Source organism: Adiantum capillus-veneris, chromosome 13, assembly GCF_014529385.1.
Source record: "Adiantum capillus-veneris isolate H3 chromosome 13, ASM1452938v2, whole genome shotgun sequence".
Taxonomy (NCBI): Eukaryota; Viridiplantae; Streptophyta; class Polypodiopsida; order Polypodiales; family Pteridaceae; genus Adiantum; species Adiantum capillus-veneris.
In genome coordinates, this window is record NC_140943.1 from 86,269,864 (window position 1) to 86,281,970 (window position 12,107).

Below are 12,107 nucleotides of genomic sequence, written 5' to 3' on the forward strand. Positions count from 1 at the left end.
TCACTCTACAAGAAAGATATGTTGCACGTGACTACCATGACTCTATACCTTGCACTTTCCTTTAAAGATATAGAGGCATGGTAGTCACGTGTAAGATATCTTTCTTGTAGATAAATATACATATACACGCACACACACAAGAAAGATATAATCCACATGACTCTATACCTTGCACTTTCCTTTATAGGTATAGAAGCATGGTAGTCACGTGCAAGATATCTTTCTTGTAGAATCTAGATACATATACATACACATATGCATACATACATGTATACATATACACACACACACACACATATATATAGGCCTATACGCGGGATGTGCATGTCACAGGCACTTTAGAGTAGCTGCATACTCTATGATTGCACATGAGCACAACAAGTGTCTACTCGGTGTCAGTGAAACCGCAACGCATTTCAGCATGAGTGAAACGTGAAACGGCTGATACGCGTGAAACGTTTCGGTGTGCGGGTGAAACGTAGTTACTAAAACCGCTAAAAATTTAGGGCTTTTTGTAGAAATCACATCGTTAGGCTTATCAAAGGCTACGAGGCGTCGTGAGCCTTGACTGGACAAATTTTAAAGCCTTTGTGAGTCGCGACGGGTCCAATTCTGCGAGCGTTGGCTGCGAGTGCTCAACGGTATGGTTCAATCTCTCTCTCTCTCTCTCTCTCTCTCTCTCTCTCTCTCTCTCTCTCTCTCTCTCTCTCTCTCTCTCTCTCTCTCTCACACACACACACACACACACACACACACAACAGACAACAGACAATCAATTGTCTGATGTGACCTGTCTGCGCACACAAAGAGAGAGAGAGAGAGAGAGAGAGAGAGAGAGAGAGAGAGAGAGCCTTATGTCACGTCCCACACATGTTTCGAGTCTCTGTTGCTCTTACTCGGAGATTTCTGCTTGCTGAGAGAGAGAGAGAGAGAGAGAGAGAGAGAGAGAGAGAGAGAGATTGCAATACTTTACTTTGTTTCTTGATGAATCTTGAAATTGGCAATGCGAGTCGCGACTATAATCATTATTGATCAATTTTCTCACATGTTTTACATGTATCAAAATTTGCAGGGCTGAGAATCTTCGATCATGGTGAGAGGACAGAGCAGGCAGCCAGTAATTGAGAGGGATCCATGGGAATCTACAATTTTCATTTCCAAATATCATAAATCTAACTCTCACAGGGTTGTATGTAAGTTGTGTGGGGATGTGCTTACAGGAGGTGTGACCCGCTTGAAAGCCCATTACGCTTGGATCGGAACCAAAGGGAGAGATAATCTGTCTCCGAAGAGTTGTGGCTTGCTTTTGGGGGTGAGCGGGCAGAGTACATCAGTATTGTCATGCCCTCTCTTGAGCCCCCAATAGATGAAGAGGCCCTCTTAAAGAAAGTCCAAGATGAAAAAGGTAAATTGGCTGCTCAAAACCCTCCCTTGCCTATGGTGGCTGCTACTTCTAGTACTCCACGAGCCTCGACTCCAAATATCCCTACTACGTCTAGTAGCCTCGACTCCAAATATCTCTTCCACCTGTCGTGCTCCAAATGTTACTGCTAGCACTCAAGACGTGAATACGAGTCACGCTGTTGCTCCTATTAGCGCCACACACGCAGCTTCTACCCGAAATGGGACAACTTGGAGTAGGTACGCATAAGAAGAGGGCTCGCACATCTGGGCGCTCGGCCAAGATGAAAAAGGTGAATTGGCTGCTCAAAACCCTCCCTTGCCTATGGTGGTTGCTACTTCTAGTACTCCACGCGCCTCGACTCCAAATATCCCTACTACGTCTAGTACTCCACGAGCCTCGACTCCAAATATCTCTTCCACCTGTCGTGCTCCAAATGTTACTGCTAGTGTGGAGGATAGCAATGCAGGAGATGCTACAGAAGCTAGCACTCAAGACGTGAATACTAGTCACGTTGCTCCTTCTATTAGCGCCACACACGCAGCTCCTTCCCAACCCGAAATGGGACAACTTGGAGTAGGTACGCATAAGAGAGGGCTCGCACATCTGGGCGCTCTTCTACATTGCATGATGTTTGGGCTCCTAGCTTGAAGAAGGCGGCGGAGATTGCCGAGGAGCGTTTTTTTTTACCAATGCAACATTGCATTCCATGTTGCACGCACAGGGGCCTACAAAAGATTTGTGAATGTTGTCTCAATAGCTACAGCTGCAGGAGTGCCAATTACTCCTGCCGGATCTGAGGCACTTTGCACTAGCAGATTGACATGTCCAGTAGACATGGTTCATGAGCAATTGCAGGGTCATAGAGAGTCTTGGGCAGTATATGGCTGCACTATCATATTGGATGGCTAGAAAGATGTGCGAAAGAGTCACGTACTCAACATCCTCCTCTCTTGTTGTACCGACACAACATTTTTGAGAGCCATTGATGTGTCAGGAGCTGGCATATGAATCACTCGTATGTTTCTTATCCTTATTTCTTGTCACATGGAAATCAAAGCATAGAGTATCATAGTTCAAAATGAAGTGTTTCTTACAAGTTACAAGATTCGAATCCCAAATGTGCAGGAGAGCTTATTTTTCAACACATTCAAGATGCTATCGAGGAGGTTGGGCCACAACATGTGGTGCAGGTGGTAACAGACAATGCAAGCAAGTGCAAGCTTATGGGCGAAATGGTCAAAGCTGCATACCCACACATAGTATGGAGTCTATGTGCAGCACACTCCATTGATCTAATGATCGAAGATATTGGTGCACCACCATGGGTGACTACACTAGTTGATAAAGCTCTATTGCTTATCAACTTCGTTTATCGAAAATCATTTGCTCTAGGGTTGTTCACTGTCCATTGCAGGCTCTCAAGAAGCCGACAAAGACCCGATTTTGCTACATCTTTATTGTCTTGTGCAGGTGAGCCTCTCAAAGGTTTCTTATTCTTTGAATGCCCATTTTTTAGACTTATGTGAAGCTCAAATATTCATTGTTTTATGTCCAGCTTGATGAAATGCAAAGATGACTTGCGTCGTATGGTGGTAGATGAAAGGTGGTTAAATTGGCCAGACTCCACTACTCCTGCTGCTGTGGCGATCCTTGATGGGATGATTTGCAACAACACGTTTTGGAGGGAGATTTATGGCCTTCAAGCAGCTCTCCAACCGATTGTTAGCGTTTTATGCTTCTGTGATAGTGAGGGATCCACCCTCACTCTCCTTTACAACCATGACAAAGTTGAGGGTAGCCATATGTGATTGCACGTCATTGAGCTCACACAGGTAAGGTTTTTGAAATATTTCTCTCTCTTTCAAGTCTTAACTCTTATGGCATTATACATATCGTAGTTCACAAGCGATTATGTGAACTTGCGACATGTAGGGTAAGCATCATGCTTGACATATTTGATGTACGATGGAATTGGTTTCGCCGTCCTATACATTGTATAGCCCACATGCTACATCTGGCTTGGAGAAGTGAGACACAAAGATCCCATCATGTGCTCTTGACCGGATGGAATGAATATGTGGAGAGAATCTATCGAAACAATGGTCATGCGCACAATCGACTAGAAGAGGATCTTTTGGAGTATAGAGGTAAAGATCTCTAAAGTCTATAGGTATAAGGCTTCAATACACAATCATAAAGAGCATATTCTAAAGTCTTCAGAGCTTGCAAATTGTGTCTTAATTCTTGTGAGAAATTATACATATAGGTGGCAGGGGAAATTTTTCTCGTGCAATTGCCAAAGATGTTGAAAACCAAGCACTTTCAGTTTTATGGTGGGAACAATTTGGGGGTCTGACACCCATGTTGCAGTCTTTGGCTTTGCGGGTCCTCTCCCAAGAGGTGAGCTCATCCGGTGCGGAGAGGCTATGGAGCATAATGAGGGACATACATACAAAAGATCAAAATAGGTAAGCTTCTCAATGAGAATTTAGCTTTGGTCATACACTATATGGTTCGTAGCAGTGACTAGTCTATGCATTTTGCCTAACTTGATGTGTTTTAACTTTTCTCTAGGCTCAATACTCCCCAGCTTGATAGGTTGGCATTTGTTAATGCCAATCTCCGGTATTGGAGAACGTGGGTGGATTGGATAGTGCAGGCCCTATCAGTTGGCTACCAAAGCAAGTGGATCATCGACGGATTGTAGTTAAGCACCCGACAGCTCACATCTCCAACCACATACACCTGAGGACGATGTGTATGATTTCATCCGTGAGGACATGATGAGATTCTCGCGACGGACTCGTTCGACTACATGTCGCCAATGTGGGGAGTCCACGGTTGCTACTACTAGTGCTTGGCCTGAGAGAGCTACTCGAGCATGTAGGCCCAGATGCCGTGTTGCAGAGCTTACTTCTACTACTAGGCAACTTACTCCGACTCCTTCAGAGTGTGAGAGTGATGAGGGGAGTCAGTCAAATGGATCTCAGTAGTCTCTTTTTGAGTCTAGAGGAGCGACTCACTAGCGCTCAGATTAACATATTTTGTCATGCTACTTTATCATTTTGTCATGGGACAACTTTTTTTGTGTTTGCCGTATGAACTTTGACACCATCACTCCAGTCTTGACTCTTTACAGTTATGTGCTATGTAGTATGTCGAGTCTCAACAAGATTATGGTTTAAATTTCATCTTATTTACATGGAGAATCGACTTATGTTCTTGACAATCTATGTGCATTGTGTTCACTATCCAATCCATTGTTTTGTTTAGTTCTACTAGTAATGTTTGATGAATCTTGAGACTTGAATGTGCAAGTAGTTACTAGTTGTAACTTGTAAGTTGTAATTTCTTGTCGCTTTGAAGTTTGAATTTTGCTCACTTTCAGTTTGTTCCACTTTAAATTATGCAATGGTCTATATCTTGGAAAGTAGAGGTAATGTCATCGATATTGATCACATTATCATATATATATCTCCCTCTCTCAAGGATCTAGATTTGGCACAAATGTGTGCAAATTTGTATTGCATTGTGCACACCTATTATGTATATATATAATACTATATATACCCAAAATTGGCGTTTCGGTCATACGTTTCACCGAGGCTCCTCTCAAGGGTAAAACGCCCCGTTTCGGGGTGAAACGTTTCGCGGTGTAGGCATTGGGCAGTGTTCCCATAAAACACAATTAGTACCAAGCCTAGGTTAAACTGCATATGAAGCACCTCTTATTAGTAGGTCGTCAACTTATTAATAAGTTGACATTTTAGCACCATTTGGAACAGATCGTGGGGGTCAAATGATACTGCTCGACACAGCTTGTTATTCCTATACAAGGGACCAGCGTTTTCAGTACCTTATCGCCAGCGTTTTCAACACCTCATCGCCAACGTTTTCAGCACCAAATAGGGGCCAATTGTGAGGAGAGGAGGAAGATCTGCTGTTGTTCGGTGAAAACCAGTAAAGGATGGTGTAGATATCGCGTCCACGAGCCTATGAACGGCTGAAAAATGCAGCATGGCTTCAAAAAAAAGACTCAGATATGAAGTGACTTGCTGTGACAAAAACTCCACCAAACACGTCTCATATGAAAAAAGCTAAAACTAAAGGTAAGTTCCTGCAGGAATGGGAGCAAAAAACAAGGTTTTCCACAATAGAATCCCTAAAAACTGAGCGCTGATGAGAAAATGCAGAAAATTGAAACAAGTTACCATGATGAAATCTCTCGCAGAGGCCTCCCACTTTCATCAAGATATAAACCCCTGAGTTTATTGTTGTATAGTGGGCCTCCCAATGGCTCCCTTACCTTGTACAAGCAATGTATACAAGCCATTTGGTGTGCTGATATAAGGATTTTTATATTTTCAATTTTCTGGGGATTGGGGAAAGGGAAGGGAAAGGGGGGGGGGGGGGGCATATACGTGCACATTGTTTCTACTTCATGCACAAGCTCGAGGGGCTTGGAAATGGTCATTACATGCAAGGCCAAGCAGCAAGATGCAGAAATTGTAAGTTGCCATATGTAGAGTTATTATCCTTTAATTTTCCTTTCTTTTAGGTAACATGACTGAGAATGTGATACTGATAATCATGAGTTGAGAACTTGCCTCAACTCCTGTTTTGACTTGAAAGGCAACAAGAGACCCATCCTCTGGTTTGGTACAATCCCGGGCTGCAGACTTCACCAGCTTTTGAGCTTCTTCTATATCATTCGGAGATGCAGTCTCTGCAAAGCACCAACCTCTGCAAAGCCTTTACCTACTATGTTGTAATGCCAAGCCAAAATTTTGCAAAATCACTAATATTGGAAACAGGATTACCTGCAAAGGAGCTCGCAGTTTTCAGCCTCTCTCGTGATACATTAATTGGAGCTAGGAGATAGTCTGCTGTCTTTTTCTTTTGACCTTTCAACCATTCCTTTGGTCCTGCTATTGAGAAATATATATGTACCCATTATTCGGTCACACAAAAAAATTGCCTTGAAACTATTATGTCTTCGCATTTTCCTTTCAATTCACTTTCTAAGTTTCAACTAAAACTCCAGTCTAATTCACTCCTTTGCACAATGCTAAACACTAAGCATTGCCAGCTCGAATTCCTTACGTGTTGTACCTGAAACAGACCACTACAAAAAAGAGACAAAGGACAGTACTGAAAATATCTAGAAGCAGCTTTTGAGCTGGACAACAACAAATAGAGCAGAACTATGTGTGGTTTTAGCAACAGTAAAGACGACAGTGTCTAGCCAGTCGTCATGCAAATGGCATGTCATGATGTCAAGAGATTCCCTCATTAATACCTGTTGATGATGTGACAATGAAAGCAATGAGAAAGCCTCCAAAATGCCTGTATCAAGATACTGAAATTTCTGCCCTGAAGCCACTCAAAGCTTCCATGCTTTCTCCGTTGAGAGACTTTTCAAGTGGTTAACAATCGCCATGCATCTTTTACTAAGGTCTCAGTGTTTACAAAGGAGACATGGCTCCTTATCTCAGGTTTCAGCTATTTACAAACCACTTCCCACTGCAATATGTGCAACTCTTGAAGAATAAAACCAATCATTATATATTGCGCTTTGCCAGACTTTGTAACAAGTGCATCTAGAAGGAGAACTCCAGTGCTTCGTGTCAACTCTCTCTCTCTCTCTCTCTCTCTCTCTCTCTCTCTCTCTCTCTCTCTCTCTCTCAAGAATGCAGGTTGCAAGAATCCCTTGCTCTGAAGATCAGGATTGGAGGGCTCTCTCCACCATGGTGCACCGAGGAGAACACACTCGAGGAAGCCATCACAAAGCTCAATGACATTCTTCAACCAATTAACATTGAGCCCGATAGGGTGTCTCTTGGATTAGCGACACGCATAGGCATGTACCACCTGGTCAATGCATACTCACTTTCAAGAACAAAGAAGAACGGACAAGCCTACTACGACAATCCTACCATCTCAAGGGGAAAAAGCTTTGGATCGCCGAGGAACTGACCACAAATCAACTCAAGCTTAAAGCAAGCGAGCTCAAGATGCATGAAGCCCATAAACAAGGTAAATGGGCAGTCTACCGTGGCGGTAAAGCCATCATCCAAGAGTTTCGAACTCCCAAGCCAACTCCCCCTCCACTCAACCCCCCTTAGATTTTATTTTTTCCCTTCTTCCTTTCACTCCTTGATGAACCCTCAGTCCCTAACTAATATGTATCTAATGCCTTCACCTCAAAGAACTGATGTAATGTTTTGTTTTGGTCACATAGGTCATATATGACCTCCCTGGATGATAATTAAATCTATCTATCTATCTATCTATCTCTCTCTCTCTCTCTCCCTCCCTCCCCAAGTTCAGTTGTTGCAATTTTTGTTCATGTGCAATTGGTTTCTCGGGGTATCCGATGTCACGTGCGCATTGCATTTGCACCACGTGGACAAGCTTCTGCTACAGTCCAACATCAGTCTTAGTTTAGCTTAGGATCTAGCCTGGCACTTTGTGAGCCTCTAGCAAGGCATGCATGCACAGGCAGGCCATAGTTGCATACCCTCTCTTGCACCATACAGTTATTTCAGCATATAGGCATGTGAACAGTCCCTTGAGTCATATTATTAACAAGTGACATTTTAGCCATTTTGTCAAGATCGTGAAGGCTGATAAATCCATGCTTGACCCAGCCTTATATTGTTATATAAGTGACTGTGGGGTCTTTACTCTGAAGACAAGAAGCAAAAGTACCCCTAGCACCGCAGTACAAGAACCAGCAGTACCAGCACCTTAGCATTTTCAGCATCAGCCCCTCACCGTTCTTGAGCATCAGTCCGACGTTTTCCAGCCCATTCAATCAGCGTTTGCAGCACCATCCATTACCATTTTCAGCCAGTCACAAGCCTCAACGACTTCCCCTCTACATGCCCAGATCCATCAGCACCCCAGTAGATACACTAGCGTTAGTAGACCAGCCCCAAGTTGCAGATCCAGGCCAAGTTCCCTAGTGTTTTCAGCATTCAGCACTTAGCCTCACAGTACCCAGCATCTACATCAAGCACCGTCAGTACCACTGTTACGTCCCACGATATCAGGATGGGCACCTGCAGTTATATCCGACCAGTGTGAACATGGCCCTTTGGTTATGAAGTCCTAAAAATAGGACTCGAGCCTCATTTGTGAGACATCTTGTGTGATCACCACACTTGGACTCTTGGCCTTGGCAGCTCTGCCCGCACACCCGTATTGGTGTCGGCTCGGTGGTATGGGACACCGGCCCTTGCGGTAGAGGCTAGCCCGCTTGGTTGCAGGCTCCCAGGCAAGGGGGTCGTATTGGCTCTATGGCTAGGAGGTGAGCCTAATGTCCATTCACTACGTGTCTTGAATTTGGCTTATGTCATGTCATGTGTGCAAGATGGATCCGGCGAGGGACTAACATTGGTATCAGAGGCTAGAGCGCCTTCCAGCTCGTGTGCACGACATGGAAACGTGCACAAAACCACTCGAGCTCATGGGGCGGTGACGGCCCACTCTGACAAGCTCTCCCAACTCTCGTATAGGGTGGTATGGGACTCTACTAGCGAGAGAGGAGGGCAAAGGGGGACACATGCTAGCCAGTGGTGGGAATTTTGCGAGTTCTCTTTTTGTTTCTCGTAAATTCTCGTGCGTGAATTGTTGATTTGCTAGCGGTAGTCACATGGATGCTAGGCATGTCTTGACTCTACCTCTCCGTTGCCATATTTTGCATGAGGTGTCCTCGAGAGCTGCCACTCTGAGGACATGGCAGCCCCTCCTGTATGCATTTGGTGAGAGGAATTTGTGATTTTAAAGTGTCTTAAAATGGTATAGAATGGAGGAATTTTTTGGTCTTATGCTTAGAAGAAGCCACTTAGGACACACTGAATGAATCGCCTTCACATAATGGACGTTGTGTGTTGAGTGGTTCTTCTGTGCAAGCAGTGGAGCAATGAAGTTGTGAGGGCTGCTTTGATGGCTTCTATGGGACCTCCCACCCCATATGTTGTTGCTGATTTGTGGTAAGTGGTAGATTCAGCACAGTGCGAAGCTGCTGCCGTACAGTCCACTACCCAGTAGAAGGCGGACAAACCAAAGCGCAGGCAGCGCTAGCACAGTAGGCAGAGAGGGCAACAAGAACTGAAGAGAGGCACACGAGAATGGCGCCGCTAGCACGCATCAACCCATGGAGGAGGCGCCTCTTTCTCCTCCCGATTCCACACACATGCACCGGCTTCGTCCTGAGACTACTCTTGCTCCATCTCCCGTTACGGATACATCTCTCATGGAGGTACTGGAACACCAACTCCAGGATATGCAACGGCAACTCACAGAGTTGCATGCCACGCAAGTCCCGTTTTTGCTCGCGGCCATGGGCACTTTGCCTCTTACGTTCCATCCCGACCCCTTCAAAGGGGAAAGAAGGAATGTGAGGATACCGCCATTGACTCATGGCTGGCGAATTGGACAGCCTACTTTGATTTGTATCGTTTCACTGAGCCCCACGCATCACTTAAATACAAATCATGCTCCAGGGCAAGGCTTTTATGCGGGGTGGCTTGGGTTATTGCCTAAGCCAACAACTTGGGCAAACTTTCACACGGTCTTTCGCACCCGCTTTGTGCAGGTCGATAAGATCGAGTGCTTCAAGAAGTTATTCAAGTTAGAGATGGGTAAGAAAACCCTAAGCGCTTACTCAAAGGAATTCAAGGACTTCGTCAATAAAACGAAAGCCTTGGAGAATCCACAGGTTATTTTGCACATGCTCTATCTGTTTGGATTAACGCCGGCTTACCAGAATGAGGTATTGCGAAATTCCGTCACTTCGCTAGAGGACATCTATAAGTTCGCCAAGAACTATGATAACACCTTGGCAGCTTCTGGAGGTGGCCTGACGGACGAGGAGACCCCTCGCCGTGGTCCCTCCACGTCAAAATACAAGCGTTCAAACGCTTCTGCAACGGCGAGTCAGTCATCGGACTTTCCGTAGAAGAAACCGAAGCATGACGGCAAATCGAAGGCAGCTCGCATGGAGGATCAAAAGAAGAACCGTTGTTTTGATTGCCACCAGACCAGCCACTTCTGCGACGACAAGGCGTGTCCAGAGCAAAAGAGAAAGCCGTCCACCTCCACACCGGTGACCACTTCGATAAACGTCGTAGATAATCCAGTTGCTTTGTCTTTCTCAAATTCAGAGATTTTTCACGTTAATGCACGTAGTTGCCCAGGTTGTTGCATTAATAAGACTATATTTGGCCCGCACGATCTTCTCCGCGTCAAAGGGGAGATCAATGGCCACGCGGTGACGGTCTTATTCGACAACGGCTCTACTCGTAATTTTATTTCTTCTCGTGTGGTATAGGTACTTAAGCTCAACACGTCACCTGCAGATCATCCGTATGTGGTCCATTATGCGCAACGTTGGAGCGATCAATGGACTGAGGTTGTGCCACGACTCGACCTCTGAATCCAGTGTTACCACAAAGTCTTGGACTTCCGTATCATGGGTCTTGAGCATGTAGATGTTATTTTAGGCATGCCATGGTTTTACGATAAGACAACTTCTATGTCTATCGATTATGCATCGCATACAGTTTTCTTTGACTTGATGGTGTACCATGTGGTCAAGGGATCTCTTTCTTCCCTGAACGCCAATTATGATGTAAATCTACTTTCAGCTAATGAATTCAATGCATTGTCTCATGATTCCAGTGTGCAACTTGCAGTTTGTTGGGTTAAAGATTCTATTGTTAAATTTCCCGTCTCAATGTCATTCTCTTTTTTCAAAAAATGATGATGTTGCATCTTGAGTCTTTGTCTGATCATCATAGTTTTTCCATACGTCAATCACACGTCGGACGCACACGGGTACGGAAGTACAGAATAAGTACGGATCAAACTACCCGAAATTCCACACGTCAATCTTCAGATAGCCTACTACATAGGATGCTACATACTACACCAAAAACTTTATACACAAAGACAAAACCATAGAAACTTTAGAAATTAGAATTTAGAGACTAGCTTGTTGCTCAATCTGCACACATGACACGGGTGACAGTATAGTCACTAGTGGGTACACCAAATTCCAATCTGACTCCAGTCAATTACCATGTGACAATTATTTAATACAAGCATGGAAGACCCTCCAAAATGTTAGGAAGGAAAATGGACTTAATGGCAAAGCACAAAATCATTGAATCAGGCATGTAGAGAGAGAATAAAAAGTGGAGAGATGGTGCCTCTAAGTAATGAAGAGGCCTCCAAACAAAAAGGAGTGAGGACTGTAGAAGCAGGCCAAAAAACATTTAACATTCAGAAGTGTAGTCTCTTGAAGGCTGAATCCAAAACATAAGTAGAGAATAGAGGCTAGAATCTAAACTGTAGAGTCAACAGTGAACACCATACGGCATAAGTAAATGTCCAAAACCATGGTCCATAAGCAGATGGCCAGACGCAGTGAGCTCTAACTCTCACCATAGCTCACATCCTCATAGTCATAAGCAGCATCATCCTCGCGCTTGTCCTTGTCCTCGTCCTCGTCCTCATCCTCATCACCACCAACTGAAATATGATTGGTACCAACAATGGGAATAGGCTCTATCACATTTATAGTACTCTTTGCAATGGCCTCCTGAATCTCTTGCAAGGCAAGCAAGCGGTCTTCATCTTTTTCCTTATTGAGAATTTCCAATGTGACCTCCATTCTCTCATAGCCGTGCTCTTT

General features: G+C 44.5%; 1 protein-coding gene and 2 pseudogenes across 4 annotated transcripts in view; 2 read left to right on the plus strand and 1 right to left on the minus strand.

Moving 5' to 3' along the window:
• LOC147444386 (plasma membrane fusion protein) overlaps window positions 1-12,107 on the minus strand; it is a 71,787-nt gene that overhangs the window by 12,430 nt on the left and 47,250 nt on the right. For 2 of the 4 annotated variants that reach the window (XM_086527022.1, XM_086527021.1), the window contains exons 2-3: window positions 6,226-6,333; window positions 6,013-6,131 (exon numbers count right to left, since the gene is read on the minus strand). In XM_086527022.1, the coding sequence (XP_086383148.1) occupies window positions 6,013-6,131; window positions 6,226-6,333 (227 nt within the window). Of the gene's footprint in view, window positions 1-5,616; window positions 5,712-6,012; window positions 6,132-6,225; window positions 6,334-12,107 lie in introns of all 4 variants that reach the window. The other 2 variants (XM_086527024.1, XM_086527023.1) reach the window with 2 other exon arrangements.
• Window positions 1,727-2,413, plus strand: LOC147444387 (uncharacterized; annotated as a pseudogene).
• LOC147444388 (uncharacterized) lies at window positions 3,746-5,402 on the plus strand (annotated as a pseudogene).